This window comes from Schistocerca gregaria, chromosome 2 (assembly GCF_023897955.1).
Source record: "Schistocerca gregaria isolate iqSchGreg1 chromosome 2, iqSchGreg1.2, whole genome shotgun sequence".
NCBI lineage: Eukaryota > Metazoa > Arthropoda > Insecta > Orthoptera > Acrididae > Schistocerca > Schistocerca gregaria.
Window position 1 is genome coordinate 1,009,860,147 of NC_064921.1, and position 26,056 is coordinate 1,009,886,202.

Here is a 26,056-nt window from a genome sequence, read left to right on the forward strand (position 1 = left end):
TAATCGAATTTTCCTTCGTGAAACTCGTACATGTGGCGTCAGATAGTTTTTTCAATCTTCCATAGTCCTAGACAGCTTTCCATAGTTTTTTTCTGTGTTAAAAATTTTCCGATAGTACTTCAGTATCATTTACGAGGTTTCCTTTGTGAACTTGTACACGTGGCGCGAGGCAAACTTGTGAATGTAGCGTGTTCATACGTAGTGTCTCTCCTTTTCTAAACGTGTTGCAGAAAATGTTTCAACTTTGTTTCTGGTATGTCGTGAGCTCATTTTACCCCATTTAAATATGGCCTTTTTTGTCAGCCTGAACACGTGACGGTCGGAAACGTTAGTGAGACACGTCTCATGCCATTGTCGTGCTATAAAACGTGGCTCCTTGTCTCCAGCCACCTTGTAACCTATCGATACCCAAATTACTAAATATATATATAGCTTAGGAACTAAGAATAGACGTATTAGGGCCATTACGGAAAGGATCATGAAGTAGTTTCGGAAATCCTCCAAGTACTGAGTTTCATATATATCGATAGGAGTTCTTCTACTATTACACTGAGGTGTGGATACATGTTATCGATAGCCAAATTCTGAACCTTTGTTTCAACCTATTAAGTCCTCAAATATTACCTGGTCTTCTTATGCACAAAAAATGTCATTTGGAGAATTTTACTATTGGTATAAAAAATTTATACGTATTTCTTCTATAACATGTTCCATTATGACGGACAGTTTCTACGGTGATCTACGAATTCTCAAACCAAGGCAAACTGGTCAAGTTACAATAAATCATATAATGAATAAATAAACTTTATTTTTGTAGTACAAAACAGGTTGACCTCACTGGGTTACAATACACTAACATTTTTGCAGTGAAAATTTAGTACAATAATTTACAAAATCCTTCAGACGTGTGACGTCTTGTTATCCAGCATGGTGGGTGCAGTAATAAACAGCATCAACATCTCAGTCCCAAATGAGTTCTGAAAGCAAAAGGAAACCGGTATCAAGATAAGGACAAGCATCCTAATATACAAAATTGTACATTAAATAAAAACACTTCTTTTATGAGAACGCTTCATAACATTTACATTGTACAGAATAAATAATCATCACCCAGATACTACGATGAATCAATTTTACAATTCTTAACTATACAACTTTTAACAACTAAAGACAAATATTAGTGAATAGTTGACTTAAGCATCAATGGAAAAATTGGACAGACTGACACACATTCTATTTCTGGAATTAAGGTAAATGATTTAATGACACACTAATTTGGATCTTCACCATAATATCTTTACATTGTCGGTCCGTGTTAATGAAATTAAATGGTTTTTAGGAATGAAACTTATTATTTCCTCTGAGATTAGTTGCTTTTTCTGTTTTTGGTACTAGTCAATGTATCATGCAAACATTGTTTTGAGAAACAGAGGAAGGTAAGGTAGGAGAGAAGTCTATCGTAGTTTCGGACCTGAAGGAGAGACAGTTGTTGAGGTGTCCAGAAATACCTTATTTGTCACTGGAGGGATCAATAGGGGTGGAAAAGCAGTAGGGCAGGAAGAAAAACTGAACTCGTTGATGCCACCTTTATTTGTGATGGAATAGTTTTTCTTTTCTATTTCACTTTCAGCTTTACGCCGTTGTCAAGTCTCTACAAACAAACAATACAATCGTATCAGCATAATGGTGAAACAACCCCATCCTGAACAGTAAACTCACGGATGTGTTAACACACACTCATTTGCAAACAATTGGTGTAATCTCACTGCATAAAAATCTTCTCTATTTCTCTATACATAAACTGAAGTCGGTTGCTCATGTCAGTCTGTATACATAGTCTCAGGCACTAATGTAGGGGTTATCTTCCGGTTTACACGGGTAGATACACAGACTCAAGAAGAAGATTTTTGTATACAACTTATAAATATTTCATACAAAATGTCTGACCTATGACAAATAAAAATTAACTTGTGAAAATAATGCCATTGCCACCTAGTGAATAGCCGCTATCGCTCCAGTGAAGAGCAATACCTCGAGAAATAAGCAAGTGAGATGTAAAACTTCCTGGCAGATTTAAACTGTGTGCCCGACCGAGACTCGAACTCGGGACCTTTGCCTTTCGCGGGCAAGGGCTCTACCATCTGAGCTACCGAAGCACGACTTACGCCCGGTACTCACAGCTTTACTTCTGCCAGTACCTCGTCTCCTACCTTCCAAACTTAAGCTCTCCTGCGAACCTTGGAAAACTAGCACTCCTGAAGGAAAGGATATTGCGGAGACATGGCTTAGACACAGCCTGGGGGATGTTTCCAGAATGAGATTTTACTCTGCAGCGGAGTGTGCGCTGATATGAAACTTCCTGGCAGATTAAAACTGTGTGCCCAACCGAGGCTCGAACTCCGTACCTTTGTTTTTCGCGGGAAAGTTCTCTACCATCTGAGCTACCGAAGCACGACTCACGCCCGGTACTCACAGCTTTAATCTGCCAGGAAGTTTCATATCAGCGCACACTCCGCTGCAGAGTGAAAATCTCATTCTTGAAACATCCCCCAGGCTGTGGCTAAGCCATGTCTCCGCAATATCCTTGCAGGAGTGCTAGTTCTGCAAGGTTCGCAGGAGAGCTTCTGTAAAGTTTGGAAGGTAGGAGACAAGCTACTGGCAGAAGTAAAGCTGTGAGTACCGGGCATGAGTCGTGCTTCGGTAGCTCAGATAGTAGAGCACTTGCCCGCGAAAGGCAAAGGTCCCGAGTTCGAGTCTCGGTCGGGCACATAGTTTTAATCTGCCAGAAAGTTTCATATCAGCGCACACTCCGCTGCAGAGTGAAAATCTCATTCTGGAAGTGAGATGTAACTTCCCACTGCTGAGGTGATCTGGCGGCAGAGTGTGGGTAGGCGCCAAAAGGTTGTGGCATCAAATCACAGCTGAGTGACTGTGTTTCACACTGTCTTTGAAACTAGAGGTCCCCTCTCAGTGATGTGAAGAGACACAGTTAGAAATATGGCGCCTATTTCAAACTGCCAATTTCTGCTTCCCAAGACTAGCAGTCGCAATTTGCTCTACTATTGCACTGTAAATTCATCAAACAACCGGTAGTGAGTTATTCAGTTTTGAAGTTTCGGAATCAGGGTGTGATATGACATTTACATTTGAAATAATGAAATATCTTTAACCAACAGTTTCCTTGCAATTGTCTGAGAACAAGTTTATAGCGAAAACGGTGGGAGTACTTAATATCTAAGTAGCTATTTTTTTATGCTACAAGTGAAACCTTACCGAAAAACCATCACGGCAGCTTTGCTTAGTTTACATACAGTTTACTAATTCAGTAGCGCAGCAAATGACTCAGATTTCAGCTGTCGCAGTGAGTTTCAACTGTGCACGAGAGCATCCCGCCTGCCTTCAATCAAACATAGATGGTACGGCGAAGCACTCTACCATAGAGTGTCCACGACGAATAATTGTAGCAATGAGTCGCAACTATGCATGACAGCGCGTAATAATCTTCACAGATGCTAAACATATACATCACGCATCCTTTTTTAAAATTTATTTCATTTACTGATGCCACCTTAGCCAACACACACACATAAACACTCGATTCCCATTCAATATTTATATTAGTTGTAAACATGTTACTTACGTGAAAATGTGCTCCCGTTAATGCCATGCTCCAAACGCCAGTTCAGTATGGGGCACACAACATTTATGCCACCTGACAACTTTCCTGCCATGTGCCGCTTACATCGTGTAATCTATTTCTAACTCTATTCAGTGCCCCCTAACAAATACATTACGCCACAAAAGCCATCTAATGCCTAATACGTAATGCCACTCACTTGAAGCTGGTCTGGACCGCTAGTAAGTTCAGAAGGGGACTAGCAGTGGGCTGAGGCGCGACTTGAAATTGGTATCATGGAGGAGGAGTGCTACGCTAATCCGTGCTGTTGTGGTGGCGCGGTCCCAATGTAGTAAAATGATGACCGAGGGCCGAATCCCATTGCTAGTGCAAATGTTAATACGTGGCTTCGGCCTACATAATTATCTTACAGGTAATGCTTGTAATGTCCTCCTTTACAACCTGTTCACAGTACCTACAAGTAACAAACTAATCATAATCTGACTGAACGAACGGATCTTAAAAGCAACAGATTTCTGGACTGTTTCAAGCCGTGGATCTTACGTACAAACTATTATATGTGTAGCTTCTAGTAATGATGTTGTGCGTATATGCTACATCTAAAGCAGCTTTCTTTTTGATGCGATACACTTACGTATTATGTTTGTAATACGTGCTTTTTATTTTACGGTTATTTACATTTCTTCCGCACCATCACCCTGTTTCTTAGCTTCTTCTTTCTTTTGACGACGCGAATGCTTAGGAATGTTATGATTCTTTCATTGTTGTATTATTCGATATTGTGACAAGTGCATTTTGCATACACTCTACTGCGCTGCCTGAATTGAAGTTTTAACCTCAGATTACACATTAGCGAGGAAACGTGTTTTGGTATCTTCGTTTATTATTGTAACACATTTTAGCTCTTAAAACAAGGCTCAAAATTGAACCTTAAATGTTCATTCAATTTTTTATTGTTTCCTTCTTTTTCTCTTCCCTAAATTTCTTCGTTCTTTGACCGAGTTCCTTTGTTATGTCCGTATATTCCCAAATTTTTACCTCTCATTCACTTCATATTTCGTGTTCATAATTTTGTGTCTGGATTTGTCTCTTACATTCATCGTTTCGCTGTTGATTCTCGCATGTTGTAGGTCTTCTTCTGTTTCTTAAGCCAGTTTCCTTTTGTTTTGATTGAGCTGTTTATTACATCAGACGTCCTCCTTCGGACTCTGTTGTTCATTCTGTGTTTGTGTCCATAGAATGTTAGTCGGAGTTTTCTGATCACGTCTGTGAGTCTGTCTGTGTGTTCTCGTGATTCGTTGGCTTGTCTTTTTATTCATATATCATCTGTATTTATTGCTTCAAAATATTTTACAGTGATTTTACACTCTACTTTTTTCTTTCCATGCGACGCCTTATGCTTCGACTGCTATCTTTTGTGATGTGTGGAATACTGCTGGGAGTACAACATTATTGGAATGCCTAAGATTGAACTATTCTGAAATATTCTTTTTATTATAGCGCATCGATATGAGTTTGTATGCATTCCTAAGTTTTTCTCTTCTTTCTATTTTGGATGCTTTGTTGACCGTCCTATTCGTATACGAGTATATGCCCCTAGATACTTGATTTTTTCCACTGTTTTAACCTTTCCGTCTTTGGTGTACGTCGCTTGTGTTTTGCTGTTCTTTCTTTCCATGTACCGTGCTTTCTCATATGATGTCTGTAGGTCTATTTTGTCAGAAACTACATGTGAGTATTCCAGTGTGTTCTTGTGTTCCTTGTCTGTTGTTGCAGAGCATTTCCAATTCATCTTCAAATGCCATGATTATTATGACTGTCTTGTTTACACGTGTTCTGCATATCTGAATCCCTTTTACTTCTTCATCCTTTTGATTGGTAACTTAGTCAAAGACTATGCTGAACAAAATCAGTGAGAGACCGCCTCCTTGTCCGACCGCTGTTTATAACTCCAATGATTTTGATATTTCGGCGATAGATTCTATTTGAGATGTGGTATCATGAGTGCCATAGCTCTTTCTACACACGTCAAAAAGTTTTGCATTACCTCGGTTCCGAGAGTTCCGGAACCTGTACAGAAAATTGAAATAGAGATCAAAATATAAATCATTTCCACCGTTTTTATTGCTCACTGCATGTTGTACAACCAGACAGCGAGACCTTCATAGGTGGTGGTCCAGGTTGCTGTCCACACCAGTACCTCTAAAACCCAGTAGCACGTCCTCCTGCACTGATGCATGGCTGTATTCATAGTGACATACTATACACAAGATCAGGAAAGAAATCTTGGTCCATATTGTCCCACTTCTCAGCGTCTATTCGGCGTAGGTACCTCAGCGTGCTTGGTGGGTCACATCGTCCATAAACAGCCCTTTTCAAACCATCCCAGGCGTGTTCGATGGGGTTCATGTCTGGAGAACATGCTGGCCACTCTAGTCGAGCGTTATCCTGAAGGAAGCCGTTCACAAGATGTGCACAATGGAGGCGTGACTTGTCGTTCACGAAGACGAATGCATCGCTAATTTGCTGCCGACATGGTTGTACTATCGGTAGGAGGACGGCATTCACGTATCGTACAGGCGTTACGGCGCCTCCCATGACCACCAGCGGCGTACGTCGGCCCCATACAATGCCACCCCAAAACAGTAGGGACCTTCACCTTGCTGCACTCGCTGGACACTTATCGGTGAAGGGAAGGCGATGCCAATCCTGAGCGGTCAATTCGGCATGTTGTTGGGCCCATCTGTACCGCACTACATGGTATCATGGTTGCAAAGATAGACTTCGCGTGGACGTTGAGAATGAAGTTGCGGATCATGCAGCCTATTGCCCACAGTTTGAGTCGTAATACGACGCTCTGTGTCTGCACGAGAAGCATTATTTAACACGGTGGCGTTGCTGTCAGGGTTCCTCCGAGCCATAATCCGTATGTAGCGCTCATCCACTGGACTTGTACCCTTGGGCGGCCTGAGCGAAGCCTGTCATCGACAGTTCCTGTCTCTCTGTAGCTCCTCCACGTCCTAACAACATCGCTTTGGTTCACTCCGAGACGCCTGGACACTTCCTTTGTTTAGAGCCCTTCCTAGGACAAAGTAACAATTCTAACGCGAAGGAACCGCGATATTGACCGTCTAGGCATGACAACACGAGCGGTGTACCTCCTTCCTGGTGGAATGACTGGAAAGGATAGGCATTCGAATCCCCTCCATCTATTAAGCCCTGCTCATGCATGGTTGTTTACATCTTTGTGTGGATTCAGTGACATATGGTTCAAATGGTTCAAATGGCTCTGACCACTATGGGACTTAACATCTGAGGTCATTAGTCCCCAAGAACATAGAACTACTTAAACCTAATTAACCTAAGGCCATCACACACATCGACGCCCGAGGCAGGATTCGAGCCTGCGACCGTAGCAGCAGCGCGGTTCCAGCCTGAAGCGCCTAGAACCGCTAGCACACACTGGCCGGCTGTGACATATCTGAATAGTCAAAGGGACTTTGTCTGTGATACAATATTCACAGTCAACTTCTGTCTTCTGAAGTTTTGGGAACCGAGGTAATGCCAAAATTTTTTGATGTGTGTATTTACGTGACATGTCTATTCATGCTACATTTTTATTATTTCATATTCTTTTTCTGTGTTAAAGAGTCTCTGCTTGTCTAGAGAGAAGTAAGAACCAAAGGGACCCTGCTATTATATGACGACCCTGCTATTATATGACCGTGACTCCTGGTTGTTGGGCTGTATGGCGAGCGACATTTGTATTGTTATCTCGCAGTTGTCCGGGGCGTCTCCAGACACGACTGCTCTGGTCATCGGGACTCATTTAGAAGCGAGACTCATCTCTGAAGACAACTGTACTCCAGTAAACGAGTTTCCAGGTCGATAGTGCCTGACACCGCTGTCAGCCGGCTTCTTGGTGTACAGAGGTCACTAACAGTCGGCGCTAGAGGCGTCGTGAGCTCAGTGCTCTTTCTGTGAGTCGCTTATTAATAGTCCTGGTGGTCACTGAATCACTAGTTGCGCGTCGTATCGATGATAATGAGTAATTTTGGGCTCTGAGTGCCTTTATGACAATTGCTCGGTCTTCATATTATGTCGTCTCCCTAGGTCGACCGCCTCATTCTTGAAGCTGTATTCGGCCATTGTTCACCTATTCCTGCCAACATCGTGAAATTGTGACATCGGTCCTATTCAAAATTCTAGCGATCCGCCGATTACTCCAAGCGCCTTCTTTCAGGCGACTATCCGTCGTCTCTCAAATGCTGACATTTGTGTATATTGCTCACTCGACTATCCAACCAAGTAAACGGAATGAGATTTGCAAATAGTTTATGCCCTCGTATTGACGTGTCCCCTGTTATAACCGAGACCTGGACGGTCGCGGGGTTGCCGCAAATGAAGCGCTGCGGGACCAGACGGGAGAGGCCCGCGTACAAGCAAACGAATGGGAATGGACGGACACGAACAACGACGGACGACCAAGCAAGACCTTACGAACAACAACACTCAAGAAGCAACGGGGTCACAAGCGACAACCTCACAAATCCACAACGTCCACTCGTACATGGAAACAAAGTAATGTAAACAAGCTGTCTGTACGCGAGATGTCGATACTCATGCGAATATCAGACGGCCTAGCTCAGCTCTTTTATTGTCATTTTGATACCTTACAAACAAGGTAGGCTAGAGCGGCCTACTTACGCCGCGCTTCGGCCGTAGGAAAGACACACGGAATAACAGGAATACAGAAAACCAAACATACATGAAGGACAAAAACGGGAGACAAACATAGTAAAGATAAGCGGAGTCGTTCACCACGTACTTCTCGGGGAAAAAAATGTTCAACACTGCACACAACGGAGAATACAGAATGTCACATGTGAACAGAGGAGCTCGGACAGAGAGACACTGATGCACTGACGGGACGACAAACACGAGCACTGCGGCGACGATCTCCGGCGTCTTCGTGCGTCGGAGATCACAGAAAAGCTGGGGGCCTACCAGAGGGAAGAGGTATGGGTAGGAGGGAGAGGGGGAGGGGGGTTGATGCCTGTGGGAAAGAAGAAGGGGCGGGCAGGGAGTAGGGGGGGGGGGTGTGGAAGCTCGGTAGGGGGGATGGGAGGTAGGCAGGAAGAGAGGAGGGAGAGAAGGGAGAGAAGGGAAAGAAGGTGCCCTGGAGGAAAAACACAGGGGGAGGACCAATGGGCTGGCAGCAGCTTAGTGTGCCGCTCTTCAGCCTACAGACTTAGTTTTAAAAAGATGAAGATAATAAAGAATAAAAACAGGCGATTAAATCGGTGACTTAAATGCTAACATGGCGAAAAATCATGGAACTTAAAACATAGAACAAAGGGATGATAAATAATGGACAGACAATTAAAAAACACGTCGACATTCTGGTTTCTGTTCGCAAAACACATAAAATTCACACACAGGGACAGCACGGTTTCTGTTCACAACACTTTGGAAAGACAAACAACACTGAACATTCACTTGAACACTGCGCTAAAAAGTTGGCAAACAAACTGAGCTTTTTTTTTTCCTTTATTGAATTTCGATTCCCTCCCGAAGGGGGCGGGCTGGCAGTAGCTTAGTATGCCGCTCTTCAGCCTACAGACTTTGTTTTATAAAAGGAGAAGATAATATATAATAAAAGACAGGTGACAAAATCGCGTTGCCGGCCGGTGTGGCCTAGCAGTTCTAGGCGCTTCAGTCTGGAACCGCGCGACCGCTAAGGTCACAGGTTCGAATCCTGCCTCGGGCATGGTTCTGTGTGATGTCCTTAGGCTAATTAGGTTTAAGTAGTTCTACGTTCTAGGGGACTGATGACCTCAGAAGTTAAGTCCCATAGTACTCAGAGCCATTTGAACCATTGTGAAAATCGTAACATGGCGAAAAAAAACGTGGAACTTAAAACGGAGAACAAAGGGATGATGATGGTAATAAAATACATATAAAGCAGACAGGTAAAATAATAGACAATTAAAAAACACTGCGACAGTATGGTTTCTGTTCGCAAAAGACAAAAAATTCACACCCAGCTACAGCATGGTTTCTGTTCACAATACAGGAAAATATGAAACGACACTGAAACACTCACTGGAACACTGTACTAAAATATGACATACCACAGCTGAGAGCAGGTGGGTGGAAACTGGTTAGATGATGGCAAAGTAAAAAGGGGGGAAGGTGAGGAAAAACGAAAGGGGGAGGGGGGAAAGTATCCAATGGAGGACGAGGACCCATAAGAGGGGTGGGGGATGCTGAGCAGACGTGACAGGGAGAAGGGAATGGAGAGGACAGGAAGAAAAAATCGACTCGAGGGGGAGAAGGAAGGTAGGGAGAGGTTTGGCGGGGAGAAACACGATGGAAGGGGGGAAGAGGGAGCCCAGGGAAAGGACGGAGGAAAGGAAGGGCGGTGAGGATCAGAGTTGATAGGAGGGATAAATGGAGAGAGAGAGGGCATCATCTGGGAGGGGGAGTTGATGCAAGCCACCTTGGGAAAGGAGATGAATGGTGTAGAGATGGAGGGTAGGGGGGGACACAACAGTGAAGGTGTGGTAGGGGGTAGGGATGGGAGACGACATGAGCAACCAGGGAGTGAGGGGGATCAAGGCGGTGGGAGGTGTAGATTATGCAGATATTTTCGAGTAATAGGAGCAGATGGGTGAAAGGAATGAGGTCCTAGAGGATCCGTGTGGGGGACAGGAGGCATTTAAGGAAGGCGAGGCGGAGTGCTTGACGCTCAAGGATTTGGAGGGAGGCAGATATCCAGGTGGGACTGCCATAACAGAGGCTGAGGCGGATTAAGGATTTGTAGTTGTGGAGGATGGTAGAGGGGTGCAACCCCCATGTCCAGCCAGAGAGGAGTTTGGGGAGTCGGAGACAGTCATGGCATTTGGATTGGATGGAGCGGAGATGAGTTATTCAGGTCAGGTGATGGTCAATGGTGAGGCCAAGGTAGGTGAGCGCAGTCGTTAAGGGAGAAATCCAGGAGCCGGAAGGAGCAAGTGGTACGACCTCGATGATTGCTTGGGTCTTGGAAGCATTGATTTTCAGGAGCCACTGGTTACACCAAGTGGCAAAAGGTCAAGGTGATTCTGGAGAAGGTGTTGGGACCAATGGAGGGCAGGAGCAAGGGTGAGGAATGCGGTGTCATCGGCATATTGCAAGAGGTGTACTGGAAGGGGAAGGGTTGGGGCATATCTGCTGTGTACAGGAGGTAGAGGAGAGGGGAGAGGACAGAGCCCTGGGGTACACCTGAAGAGGAGTAGAAGGTGTGGGAATTGGCATTATGGATGATAACATAGGAGGGGCAGCAGGAAAAGAAGGAGCCATTAGATGGATGTAGTCGACAGGAAGGGCGTAGGTTTGGAGTTTAAACAGGACATCTAGATGCCAGACACGGTTGTAGGCCTTTTCGACATCGAGGGAGACAAAACTGATTGAGCGATGGGAGTTAAGCTGGAGGGATAGGAGAGAAATGAGGCGGAGGAGTTGTGTAATTGGTAGAGAAGGAAGGTCGAAAGCCACATTGGGTGTCAGGGAGGAGGTGGTTTTGATGGAGGTAGTGGTGGATGCGCCGGATTAGGATGGATTTCAAGAGCTTGCCTAACACTGATGTGAGACAGATAGGACGATAGGAAGAGGCATCAGATGGTGGATTGTTGGGTTTGGCGAACATCAGGATATGGGAGGTTTTCCACCCCACCCCAGTGGCGAGGATGACGTTGTAGAGGGTGGCAAGGACCTAAAGGAAGGATGGAGAGCATTGTTAGAGGTGGCAGTAGGTAATGCAGTCATGGCCGGAAGCCGTGTTGCGTTTAGTGCGAAGTGTGAGGCTGATGTTCTGTGTAGTGATGGGATTGTTAAGTTCAGATGGTAGTGTGTGACCCAAGTACTGGAAGCTAGAAGCAAGGAGAGAAACAGAGGTATTCGTACAGTCCATGACGTCAGGGAAGAGGGAATAATCAAAGTGGGTATCATCTGGGATGGAAAAAACATTGGAGAGGTAAGAGGCAAAGTGGTTAACCTTACTGAGGTCGTCAGGAAAGGGATGGTCATCTAGGAGGAGAGGGTACTGGGGGTGGGGGCGGTTGCCAGTAAGGCGGTGGAAGAGTTTATTGGGAGTGTGCTGTTGAGTTGTGTACATGTCTGGCGCCAGGCACGGCGTTTCTTCGCAGTAAGCAGGTTGCGGATGTGTTGTTGTAATTGCCAGTGGCGGGTAAGTGTGTCCCAGACACGAGTGCGGAGAAAAGAGCGGTAGAGGCATCGGGACTCTCGAAGGAGAAGGACGGCCTGTGAAGGCAGGGTGGGGCGGAGAGGGTGGATGGCATTGGTGGCGGTATGGGTCGCAATGGCGTCAGACAAGGTCTGGTGCAGGAAGGCAGCAGTGCGAGAGATGTCATCAGGAGATTGGAGGGTAACGTCGTGGCATTCAACCTGGGTGTGAATGAGTCCTAGCTGAGCGAGAGGCAGGCGCTTAAATACAGGACAGAGTATGTCGTTTTTGGCTGCTCGACCATGTGCTTCAACGTGGCGCCCTCTAGTTATACGCTGGCCGGGAACGAGCGCAGCCATGGCTTACGGCGCGACGTCAGCAGAGACCTCTAGTGGTAACCGAGGTCCATGCCGTCTGGCGCGGATTCTAAACCCGCAGTGCTCTGTAACTGATTCCCTGTTTACTATCCCTGCAAGCTGCTCCGAGCCAGCAGGTCGTTGTGTACGTATCCGTTCTGCCACAGGATAGCAAGTGTTTATTGCTTCAGTGGCGTTCCTGCATTTGTGTATGTGACTTCGTCGTTGTGTCGTCTTGTCGTTAGTCCGTTGTGTTTGGATGGCGGGGGCTACTCCGCTCCTGTTTGTCTCTCATCCTGTCCAAGAGCGTTCGTCAGAAAGGTACTGTCAGTTTTCCGTTTGACAAGTCTACAGGTAACGTGCATCCAGGTTTTTTTTAGAAATTCATAACTGGTTAGTTGTTACTTTTCATCTTCCTTCAGATCAAGTACATATCGCCTATGTCGATAGTGAGAATTACGTGTTCGTAGATCCCCTATAAGTAGACTAGTTCCTAATCAAGCATGACACTCAGATTTCCTTCCGGCATAGAGATGGTTCGGCTAGCATGCTTGCGAATGCGGACATTGAAAGTATGAACATTCGAATATTCAGTCTTTCTCCAGAGGTAGAAGATATTTATCTTAAGGAAGTTTTGGCGCAACGTAGTGACGAAAGGTGCATTCACCGTGAACGTTGGTAAAGTCAACACAAGCTACAGTGTTACAGCGGCAAAAGTCCGGTGGACATGCGAATCATAAAGAACATTCCTTCTCATCTGCATGTTTGTGGCTATCGTATTCATGTTACATACAGCGCACAGGTGGAGACCTGTTTTCTGTGCAACGAAAGTGGCCATCTTTGAGCTAACAGCACGCGGTGAGGTTTTGTTTAACAGCCTTCCTTGAAGCAAGGACGCAAGTTAACGGCTGCTGGCCTTAGGGCTACATATTCCCTCATGTCTGCAGGTCATCCGACAGTTCCCATTACCACTGCGGCCGATGTTCCTCCGTTGCAACAAAGCCTGACCCGGTTTCTGCTACTGCTTCGACGGCGCCGCGCGGTTGATAATAATCGTGCTTCACTCAAAGCGGTGGTTATCTAGTTGTACCGTCTCCTGGGCCATTTTTGTCTGTTACTCCTACCAGTAGTGTGGTACGACTTGGCCCTGATGAGGTGGAGATCGTTGAGGAAATGTAAGGTATTCCTGTTTCGCCCAGGAGTGATTGTGAGTCGTCTCTTTCGCAGCCACAGTCACAGGTACAAACGGTAATACAGCAACTCCCTCCGGTTCCTCTGTCTGCTCCCGGCGATGAAAACCGTGATTTTCCGCTTCTTGAGACTCCCTTTTCGGAGGCTTTACCATCAGGCTTGTCTCTCGCTGTCTCTGAGATTCACTCAGATTGCCTTCCATCAGATAGTCGGAATGGTTTGCAGCATGATCCTTCTGCTGGGTAGGTCGTAGACCCTAGGCAGTCACTAACTGATAAGGGTGTTGTGGAGGTTCCGCCTACGCCGCCTCCATCAGAGGCTATTACGCCTCGCATCCTGCATAAACAACGTTTACAGCAGAAATGCGCAGCAGTGCGAAAAACTAGCTGGTCGTAGGTTGTGTTCCAAAAAGAACAGCATAGAAAGAGAAGTGATGACACTTTCTGCAGGTCCTGACCATCATTTTGCAGGACAATGCTCAAGCAAGTACAGTGCAAGCTGTTACTGATTTGAAACTTCCTTGCAGATTAAAACTGTGTGCCCGACCGAGACTCGAACTCGGGACCTTTGCCTTTCGCGGGCAAGTGCTCTACCATCTGAGCTACCGAAGCACGACTCACGCCCGGTACTCACTCTCCTGCGAGAGAGCTTCTGTCAAGTTTGGAAGGTAGGAGACGGATACTGGCAGAAGTAAAGCTGTGAGTACCGGGCGTGAGTCGTGCTTCGGTAGCTCAGATGGTAGAGCACTTGCCCGCCAAAGGCAAAGGTCCCGAGTTCGAGTCTCGGTCGGACACACAGTTTTAATCTGCCAGGAAGTTTCATATCAGCGCACACTCCGTTGCAGAGTGAAAATCTCATTCTGTTACTGATTTGTTTGACTGGTAGGGCTGCTAAGTGCTATTCTACCTGCTGCTCTCCCCTGAGTTAAGCCCTCTCAAGTTCAACTCGATGAAGGAAACACTTCACGACATTCGCTTCAGAAATGCTACAAATTCGTCGGGCAATAGACAGCGCCGCCCGAACTGTCAACACAACTGGCACTGCTAAGAGTATCCTACGACTTCCACATCGCTGGCAACGGGTTATGCATAATGCTGGTGACAACTCTGAAGGTCAGTAAAACTTTGAAACACGTATCTGTTTTTTACTAGCTGTAAATAAATAGTTGCCACTATTAAAGTTCCAATCCTCGTATATGACTCCGGGCAGATGCAGTTTTCTTGCAACAGGTTTATTTACCAGTCTCCCTCTTCCTAGATTTCGCAGTGTCTTTAAAGCGGCGCCCGAATTTTCGACCGGGACTGCCTTATTCTGTAGAGGAGGTATTCCCTTTGAGGAGGAAGAGGTTCTTGATTCTGGGAGAGAAACAGGTTGTAGCCTTTTTACCTCAGTTTGGTTGTTCTGCATGCTCAGTCTGGTTTTGGTCACACAATGGAACGTTCGCGTTTTTATAAAGACGAGATTATTTACCTTTTACGTAGGAGTTTTTGGGGTCTGTTGCTGGGGTTGTGATTTTTACTGTGTGCTACATGTTGTTGATCAGTATCCCCATTTTCAGTATTGTCGAGATTTAAACGAGATGATACGCTCGATGCACTTGAAATATGTTTGGGAGTGTAAATATCCGACGTTGGTTAAATTTATTCATTTTACTGAGACTTCTACTAGCTGTTCCATTTATCGGGTTGGATACGTGATCCCATTCTTGCACTCGACATTATCCCTCACTGTGCTTTGGCCACCACTCTCGAACTTGATCGGCAGCCTGCGAAACTGTTCTGTTCCCCGTTTAAGTTAAATGTCGCTCAATTGGCAGATCTTTGTTCCGATGATGCGACACGCAATGTGTGGGAGCGTAGTCTTCAATCCGCAGGGAGATACTCCACCACTTTGGGATGGTGGACTGCCTTGGCTAAATCGAAGCTCCGTCAAAATCTGATTACTTATTGTGTTGCTAGGGCTAAGGATTTCCGAAGAATTCAAGTATTACTTTTTTGTGGGGCTTGTATGACAGTGCGGATCGCACCGCCCTGTAAAGTTGTAGCACTTGAACAGCAGGCAGGTGGAATGGTTGCGTGTACGATCGTAACCGGGATCGTTAGTGGGGAGGGAATTGGTTTCGTTATACCATTTGCATTGCCATCAAGCTCGGAGTCGGCGCTCTTGCCGTACTTCTCCACAGCAGCTGACGGCCGTCAGCTAACAGCGCAAGCTGACGGACTTCACTCCTTACATCAGCACTAAGAGGATTTTTACAACGTGGGTACACCTAGCGACTTTCTCTACGATCCGTCTATTGAGACCCTAGGTAAGCCTCTCGCGCCTGAGCAGAACACCGAATTCCTGGCCACCTTTCACCCAGATGATGTGCACGGTCTTACTGTTACCTCTCCGTCTCACACATCGCCTGGTACGGGTCGGCTCGCCAAGGAATTTTATGTGCGTTTTTGGCCCCTCTTGGGCGTAAAATGTACGTCCATATTGAATGAAATGATCAGGGAGCCAGCTTTGACCGCTCCATTCAAGATGGAGAAAGTTGTGTTGATACCTAAACGTCCCAGTCGTAATACTGTTGATAACTTTCGTCCTCTCACGTTACTGGATTTTGAGTATAAGACACTGGCGAGGCTGGTAAATTGCAGGATGTCTGTCTTTCTAGAAGAAGTTGTGGGCATTTATCAGAGTAGTCTCCCAGTACGCTCTATTCATAGTCCTGTGACCGAATACCGTGATGTATTTGGGTTGCTACCGTTACTACTGCTGCTTGTGCCTCCGCCTTTTTGAATTTCAATAATGCTTTCAACCGTATAAATCATGACTTCCTGCTCCAGATTTTGGATACGATCGGGTCTGCTACTGAGGCTCATAAAGTATTATCCAAGGTGTTCACAGGCATTGCCGCTTCGTGAGTCGTGAATGGGCCGTTTCCCATCGGCCGGGGAATGCCACAGAGGAGCCTACCCTCGATGTCTTTGTCTTATCTCTGGAGCTGCTTCTTCGGGAGGTTGCGTCCCATCTCCAGGGTTGGACGCTTTTATCGAAGGAAACTCGCTGTTCACGCATACGTCGATGGTGTGACGGTTTTATTCTCCGTCGACGTGCAGAGATTTCTCTGACAGAAGGCTATCATCCAGGTGAGTTGCCGTGTCTCGGGAGCACTACTTAACGAGGCCAAAAGTGAACTCCTTAATTTGCGGGGTTCAGATGAAGCGGTAATTACGTGGCCACTGCTGCGAGTCTCACATGTGACAAGAAGTTGTTTTTGATTGTTGTCCGCTCCAAAATGCTACTCTCAATTGTAAGTCGGTTATCGATAAGATTCAGGGGGCATTACTGGAACATGTACGTCTCTCTCTTACCCTTCTTCAGAAGGTACGAACTTAGGATACGGATTTGTGCAAGGACTGTTACATCGCACAACTTTTCCCGCTTTCCTCTATGATGGTTAAGGAACTGAAGCAGTTGTCTCGTCGCTTTTTACCTTCAGATAGGAATACGAGATTGTGACGAAGGTACGTTCCCTCAGTGGATGGGGACTTTCTGCCATTAAGAGGAAGACGTCTGTTTTATACGATCGGCGCACCATTTTGATGATTACTCAGGAATTACATACATCTCGACTGTCCACCTTTTTGCGCCCTTGGTGAGTCTAGATAGTCGCGCCGCCTACCCCCCCCCCCCCCCCCCCCCTTTCATTCCTTCGAGAGCTGCACTCAGCCGTGGAAGTGACGTGTCGCAGCGGCCGGTGCTCAGGAGCAAGAGGCATTCCATGCCTCAATCCTGTTGAACAATTATCACCGCATATTTTTTGGAAAATTGTGTGGGCGAACTTCAGCCTCCTCATTCTATCAATGGTAGCGGACTCCTCCTGGTGCACGGTAGTCAACAATTTAATTTCCACCAACGAGCATCTCTGTCGTAGAAGGATTAGTGACACTGATAAATGCAGTAGCTGCGTCCCTAAATATGCTGCAGTATCGGTTTAATTGTATGGTCACCTAGCAAACTGGTCCTGGCTCAGGAAACAGTTGGCTTTCCTCACTCTCTCGCTTGAAACTGCCCATTACACTTATACCATTTTGCTGCCACCTACATCATTTTTTCCAAGGAAAAAGACTAGGGGAATTTGACTGGTCATTTTGTACATTTTGTAATTGTTGAGGAAGGTGATGATCACCATTTGGCTCTTCGCCAGTTTATGACTGTGGCTTACTGGGCGTGGTTACAACTGACCGATTTCGAGAACTCTTTTCCAACATGCTGTATTTTACCTTTCAAAGACTGGGCGTTGGGTAACAGGAGCTGTGATTTTATTTTTCTCGTCTCTGTTTTTCCTGCAGTCCTTCCTTTCACACTCATGGTATTATTATTGGAAACCTACACAACAACAACAAAAAAAGAAGATATGGCATAATGTGAGGAAGCAGGTCAACGACTGAGGAGGGGAAGGTATTCTTTCCAGGCCTTGAAATTCGACCCCTGACCTTCTTGTCTCCTCCATCCTGAAACTGGCTGTGACCATTATTGTTGTCTTTCTGTAAGATGTATTACCTTTCTCCACGAATGTTTAGGTACTTATATTGAGCATTTTCTAATTAATTCTAATTCCCTACATTTAAGCAGCGTCATGCTCCTGTTCATTATCGTTCTTTCAACTCAACATGTCATGTACACAAGAACGTCCGGTTAAAAAGAAAAAAGAAACAAAAAGAAAAGGAAGAGAAAGTGGAATAGAAACTCGATCGATCAACGGATATTTGTCTCTGTTTTAGCGTAGCCTTCACCTGTCAAGGAGTACAGGAGTCGCCAGAAACGACAGGTGTTTCGAATTCCACATTATACTGTACATCACTTACCCCTGTGGGATAACTGGTGTACGTTACATATACGGAAGTCGCTGAAGTGGTGTCCAATAGAAAGACTTGTACCAGACCATTGAGCCCCACAAAATTGTCAGTCTTCTGAGTAATGTGACTATATCCCTCATTATGTTTTCTTGGTAAGTATTTATTGTATGTCTGTAGATGCCCTACAATTGTGTAAAGCATTTCTATGGCACTATCAGACTTCTTCAGTCACAAGTAGAACATGAAATTGTTTCAAGAATTCGTACGGGCTGTGGACTCAAATGTTCAAGTGTGTGGGAATTTCTAAGGGACCAAATTGCTGAGGTCATCTTTCCCGAGGCTTACACACTACTTACGGTAACTTATGCTAAGAACAGCACACCCACGCCTTAGGGAGGAATCGAACCTCTGGGGGGAGGGGCCACACAATCTCTGACTTGGCGTCTCAAACCACGGCGCCACTCCAGACAGGCTCTGTGGATTCGTTTTATGAGGTTATGCGGTAAAGAAAGTGAGGCACGTTATAGAAATTGTTGAACGTAGTATCTACATAGAGGTTAGTAATAACCACCTTACGGAAAACCCAGACAAAGACAGAGAAAGACTTAAAATAAACTGGCTTCTCCCAGATTAAGCATCCACTGGTGTTACTGTACAGGTTTGCCTCGCAAGATAACAGCCGCTGCGAGACGGTTGATGACACTGACCGGAGACTGAGTAGTAGAGCACTGGCGGCAGTAGCCAGGAGTGGACGGCGCCCCTGGTGGTGGGGGTATGCGCAGCAGCGCTGCAGGTGGCGCCCCCTAGCTCGTGGCAGACGGGCGAGTACACGTGCACCGTCGACAGCGTCTCGGCGATGCGGTGCAGGAACAGCGCCTCCTGGCGCTGGCAACGCATCCGCGTCGCCGACAGCACGCACTGCAGGAAGCCGTACTTGGCGCTGCAACAACAAACACGGCATATCTTAGTACAGACAGTCTCGAGGCAGCCTCAGAGGCTTTCCAGTCCTGTTATTGGGATCATAATACCTGATTTTCACAATCTACACTCTACAGGATTAGGTGTTTTTATTTTATTATTTTTTCTCATACATTTTTCGATATCTATGTGTCATATTAATTAGTCTCATTCTATTTTTTGCACAACATTATTCAAACTTTAACTACAGCAATTAATAAAATATTCACGTCTATTATGCATGATTAGACTGATTTTTCACATCCTGCCTTGCTACTGAGTGCAGTAAAATTCTATTTATACATGCTCCCGCACAGTGGCAGGACGTCACATGCTATGAATACCCGGGGACAATTGTGTATTGTCAGTTGCTGTCATCTTCTGTTGCTATCACCCCTTGGTGGAAGACTCATACACATCTTCTTTGGCACTGGGAACCAGATGGAACTCCATTTCATTCCCTCCTCTTTGCTACTGAAATTCCTGGGGTGTTCAACGATCTGTATGGCCTCTCTGAATAGTCTCTCTGGTGCTCATACCTGCAGTGTCGTCTGAACAAGACACGGCTAGGTTCGCAGGGGAGCTTCTGTGGTGTTTGGAAGATGGGAGACGAGGTACCAGCGGAATTAAAGCCATGAGGACGGTTCGTGAGTCGTGATTCGGTAGCGCAGTTGCTAGAGGACTTGCCTATGAAAGGCAAACGTCCCGATTTCGAGTCTCGGTCTGGCACACAGTTTTAATCTCCCAGCAAGTTTTTAATTCTCATGTTTTTCTACATTTTTTCCCTCTACCTTACGTTAAGATGATATGTCTTTCAACTATTCTATCATTCTTTGTGTGTAGTCAGCAACGACCTGACCCGTGGTCTAGGGGTAGCGTCTTTGATTCATAATCAAAAGTCTTCGGTCCCACATTCGATCACTGCCACTGCCTAAATTTTGGTAAATAATAGCATTGGCGGCCGAAGACTTCCGGCATAAGAAGTCAGCCGCATTCTGCCAACGGCCTTGTCAAAGAGGGCGGAGGAGCGGATACAGGTTCAGGAAAAACGTGAAGTAATCAGAAAAGGAACTGTTTCCAAAGGACTGCAATTGCTCTGCTTGCACTACATTTTTTCCGTTACAGGTACTCCCATATCATCCTACCTAAACAGAGGAGTATGTACACTACTGGCCATTAAAATTGCTACACAAAGAAGAAATGCAGATGATAAACGGGTATTCATTGGACAAATATATTATAGTAAAACTGACATGTGATTACATTTCCAACGCAATTTGGGTGCATAGATCCTGAAAAATCAGTACCCAGAACGCCGATCTCTGGCCGTAATATCTGCCTTGATACGCCTGGGCATTGAGTCAAACACAGCTTGGATGACGCGTACAGGTATAGCTGCCCATGCAGCTTCTGCACGATACCCCAGTTCATCTAGAGTAGTGACTGGCGTATTGTGACGAGCCAATTTCTCGGCTACCATTGACCAGACGTTTTCAATTGGTAACACCTGGAGAATGTGCTGGCCAGGGCAGCAGTCGAACATTTTCTGTATCCAGCATGCGGTCGTGCATTACTCTGCTGAAATCTAGGGTTTCGCAGGGATCGAATGAAAGGTAGAGGACCGAGTTGTAACACATCTGAATTGTAACGTCCACTGTTCAAAGTGCCGTCAATCCGAACAAGAGGTGACCGAGATGTGTAACCAATTGCACCCCATACAATCACGCCGGGTGATACGGCAGTATGGCGATGAAATATATACGCCTCCAATGTGCGTTCACCGAGATGTTACAAACAGTGATGCGACCATCATTATGTTGTAAACAGAACCTGGATTAATCTGAAAAAATGGCGTTTTGTCAATCGCGCAGCCAGGTTCGTCGTTGAGTACACCAACGCAGGCGCTCCTGTCTGTGATGCAGCGTCAAGGGAAGCCGCAGCCATGGTCTCCGAGCTGATAGTCCATGCTGCAACAAAACGTCGTCGAACTATTCGTGCAGATGGTTGTTGTCTTGCAAACGTCCCCATCCGTTGACTCAGGGATCGAGACATAGCTGCGCGATCCGTTACACCCATGCGGATAAGTTGGCTGACGACTGCTAGTGATACGAGGCCGTTGGGATCCAGCACTGCGTTCCGTTTTACCCTCCTGAACCCACCGATTCCATATTCTGCTAACAGTCATTGGATCTCGACCAACGCGAGCAGCAATGTCGCGATACTATAAACCGCAATCGCAATAGGCTACAATCCGCCCTTTTTCAAAGTCGGAAGCGTGATGGTACGCATTTTCCCTCCTTACATGAGGCATCACAACAACTTTTCACCAGGCAACGAGGATCAACTGCTGTTTGTGTATGAAAAATCGGTTGGAAACTTTCCACATGTCAGCACGCTGTAGCTGTCACCGCCGGCGCGAACCTTGTGTGAATGCTCTGAAAAACTAATCATTTGCATGTGAGAGCATCTTCTTCCTGTCGGCTAAATTTCGCGTCTGTAGCACGTCATCTTCGTGGTGTAGCAATTTAATGGCCTGTAGTGTATAATATCCATATAGAAGAATAATAGTGGTTTAAATTATGTACTGTTCATCCATGATACATCACGCAGTTTGGAGAGGTCATTTCATATCGGAAACTACTGTAGAAGTGCAGTTGTAAATGTATAGCTCCTTCGAAGGGAACAATAACACTCCGCTTCCACTTGGTGCTTATATACCGCACCGGAATCGCACTGGGATGAAAATACGCTGCAGCAAGTCCTCAAACGGAAGCATTCGACTTTAGTAGTTCGTGTAGCGCTATTCACAATACTGCTGTGGTGGTGTAATGGTTAGCGTTTCTGCCTAATAAGCAGTCTGCCTTTGGCAGCGGAGCTGTTCGGCCTTGTTTACGACCCGGCTGTGAACGTTCGCGGAAAAGCGGCGTTTACGCCTTCGTTGGTCGCGTGAGTTTCTGCTTGCGAACCTCAATGGCACACAACTTTTGAAAACCCGCGATACAGTTCACGCTCTGTAACGAGTATGCAAGACCGAAGGCTTTCGAAATCGAACGCTTCTTGAGGGGCGAAGTTCATCTTAACTACTCGGAGAATATTGGAATTCACTTATCAATGGTGAGCAGCACTCTTTACGTAAAGATGATTAACGACGTAGCATGCGATATAATTATTGAAGTCGCCAAACGAGAATTCCAGATCCAACACTCCGATGGTCACATTGGCAAAGTTTTAGTAGCTCATTCAGGCCTGTGTGTGCGTACGATTCGAATCGTCGAGCTGCCTTCGAGGTACCCGAATCATTGGTCACTGAGTCACTCCAGCCATACGGCAGAGTTTTTCGTCATACGGCCGAACGTTGGACACGTTTCATGACGTATTCAGTGGACAGTGGTGTCCGACAGGTGCAAATTGCCCTTACGAAACACGTGCCATGGCACATAAACGTCGGTGGCTGTAGAGCTATTGTCATCTATGATGGACAGCTCCGGACATGCTCCGGGCGTGGAGGTGAAGGAAATCTTCGATCTGTATGCTTGCAGAAGCGACTCGTGCAACTTCCCAGTGGAGACTTCCAGAATCCGGCGGCACCAACGTCACTGCCGCTGATTTAGATGACGGCGCTTCGCGGGTAGGTGTCGCCGAGGTATGAGCGTACTATCAAACAAACGCCGGCGTTGATTGAGGGGCCTTCGGGCCCCACTGAAGAAGGAATACCTCCGACCAACCTCCAATCCCAGACACTGCAGGTGGTGGAGAAAGAGGTAGATAGCATCACGCAAAGTATGGAAGCTGAAGTGGAACGGCCCCAGGGTGTTGTGGCGGTGGCGAGACAGCATGGGATACAAGATTCGCTAATACCAGAGGCCGAGGTTAGCGCCCGCAAACAACGCTCGCCAAAGCACCGCAAGAAGCGCCCAGTAAACTCTGCGGAGACGCTCCCCTCTCTTTTTTTGGAGCCCTGATGAGTCTAACGATATGGACCTGTCTGACTTGGAACTACAAGCTTCGGATGTCGCTGACCATATGAATTCGGACAGTGAAAAGATGTCACGTCGCTCAAACGACGCATCCGTTCAGGGGTTCGACACCCATTCTGCGGCGGAGTCTAAAGCTGCGAAAGATCCACAGGTGTCACACGTCAGTGTAGCACAGGTCAGTTTGGATCACCCCAATAATATCAGCTGGTATGCACAAGACGAAGAAATCATCGATGCCGGCCCTTCCATTGGTGGGAACTCGCATCCATCCGCATCTCAAGGAACCTAATGCCGCAGGGGTACGTCAGTCTGGCGGTCCTCTGCGGATGTGCAAAGGGACTATCGGTACGGTGAAACTTCGTCATTTTAACATCATGTGGAGATGACAACTACTCGACCCCAGGCATACAGAATAAGGACAGTGAATGTAAATACAATTAGATCGCGCTTGAAACAGGAGTATAGGGATACGACATATGCATCGGATGTGGATATACTGTCGGTGCAGGAAATTTACATTCCTGAGTTCCGGAAAGTACATGGATACGTCTCGTACACTTTGCCTCACTCGGACAACGACAGTGGAACGGCGATATTGGTCCGGGACAGAATTCCGATTCGCGATCTGGTTTATCTGCCTTCGGCACGAGGACTGGCGATAACTGTTCATGGAATTCGTTTTCACAATGTTTACGCCTTTCCGGCACAGACAACAGACGGGCGTGTGCGAGATATTATTCGGAGGAGATTGTGCCCTTATTTACCGGCAGATTCGATCACTTCATTATATGTGGTGACTTCAATTGTGTTTTAGCCTAAAAGGACCAGACTCCACATTACAATACCTGTCGTGAACTGCAAGTGCTAAGCCAGAAACTGGAGTTATGCGACCCCTGGGACAGGATTTATAGGAAACGTGAGGAATATACTTATTTTTACTAGACACTCGGCGAACAAACTTGATCGAATATATGTTTCTGGCTTACATTTGTACCATATCACTCCCTCGGCAAAGTGTGTGGAGATTCCGCGGGACAGGGAAGATTAATTCCTCATTTTTGGTGGACCCTGAATGTCGTCAGAGAGTCGAGGAGGTATGGGCCACATGTCAACGCCGTCTACCAACATATGCCTCAGTGCTTCAATTATGGCTCGAGTGTACTAAGCCAGTAATAAGAAGAGCTCTCATCCAGCATGGTAGGGATAAGACGAGGTGGCAAAGAGACACTCTTGGGTATTATTACACCATGCTTCGTGAGCTGTCATTCCATGTGCCGTCTGCACAACATCAAGCAGAAGTTCATCGTGTCAAGGCACAAATCCTATCGATCACGCGACGACGACTGGGTGGCATCCCGATAAGGGCAAGATGTCTCGACAGCATCTCTGGGGAACGTACCTCAATGCAACATCTGTCGTGGGAACAAAAACCGGGAATTGGTCACGGTGCTCCACGGTTTAGATGGCCGTCAACTGACAACACAACAGGACTTTGGAAATGGATTTTTAGAGCATTTCCGCCACCTATATGCCGGAGCACCGACCGAGTGGGGGAAGACATATTGCAACATCTGCAAACGACATTGACAGAGAAGGATAAGGCAGCACTTATGGATCCACTCACGGAAGACGATATAAAGGTGGTACACACAAAATCACCAGGGCCAGATAGGATTACGCTTATTTATCGAGAATTCGCGGACATGATGATGCCACAGTGGGTGTCGATGTACAATGAGATGATGCGTCCTGACATGCGCCTACCGTCGGATTTTGTGACGGTCTTTCTTTTTCCCATCCAGAAGATGGCGCGGAGTCGAAGTGTTCATCAATATGGGCCTTCAGTGTGTTAAACACCGACTATAATATCTTTGCACCACCCTTCTTGTCAGATCAGGACATGAAGTACGTCAGGCTGTCAAACATCTAGACTCTTACGGGACAGAGGCAGGCAGTGTCGTTACCATGACGAAACCACAAATTATGGACATTGGACGAGACCTGGAAGACGTACCGTGACCGTTTCAGACGGTGGAATAGCTGAGACGTCTGGCCATCACATTTACCCTTTCAATACGGTGGTCAGCCGCGGCGAGTTCTTGGCGGCTGCTGCAGAATGTTCGTCTGGCGGTACGCAAAAACTCCTTGAGAGCCTTTGACATGATCCAAAGTGTGGCATACACTAACGTTCACTTAACGTCAAGACTGCCCCATTTAGCGCAGCTCCTACCAATACCGAAGGGTCCTGCGGACCTGCCTTTGGTTATTATGTTAGTACTGGGATGTAATTTAAGATCAAATATGACACCTTAACCCTACAGTTCCGGAACTGTGGCCTCAACCTCACAAACGTGCGTAACAGAGCTTTGGCACTTTACATGCGAACAACGAAAGCATACCATAAACTATGACAGAAGTACTTGTTCCGCTTTCGTACGAACCCCCGATAGCGGTGGGTAACATAACGCCTTCTGTTGCACACATTGTCTCATTTATTATTGAATATAGTTATGTTCGTCTGAAAGTACCTTCAACGAGAGTACCCACGAATCTGGAGATCTATCGGTGCTTGATGGATCACCATGGCCGCAACATAATGGTATTCAGATACATAACGAGGACTGGGAAGCACATTTGGTGTGCATTACTGTCAGCAGCAGCGAGATCGATATGGTATATTCTCATAAACCTTAAACTTGCGACCAGGAGTCGATTAAATACAGTTCACATGGTCAATTCACGTCTTTGCACAAACTGTGGACTGTGGACTGTTGGCACCGGAAGAACATGGTTTAGTGTTCGGCGCAGCGAGGGACGTCTGGATGCTGACGCGTCGAATACTGGCTTTCGTTCGGTGCGCTAAC

General features: G+C 46.3%; 1 protein-coding gene across 1 annotated transcript in view; it reads right to left on the reverse strand.

Moving 5' to 3' along the window:
- Positions 1-863: 863 nt before the first annotated feature.
- LOC126336085 (uncharacterized) overlaps positions 864-26,056 on the reverse strand; it is a 54,008-nt gene continuing 28,815 nt past the window's right edge. Inside the window, exons 4-5 of the mRNA XM_049999566.1 lie at positions 18,966-19,198; positions 864-977 (exon numbers count right to left, since the gene is read on the reverse strand). Of these exons, the coding sequence (XP_049855523.1) occupies positions 961-977; positions 18,966-19,198 (250 nt within the window). The 3' untranslated portion in view covers positions 864-960. The remainder of the gene's footprint in view (positions 978-18,965; positions 19,199-26,056) is intronic.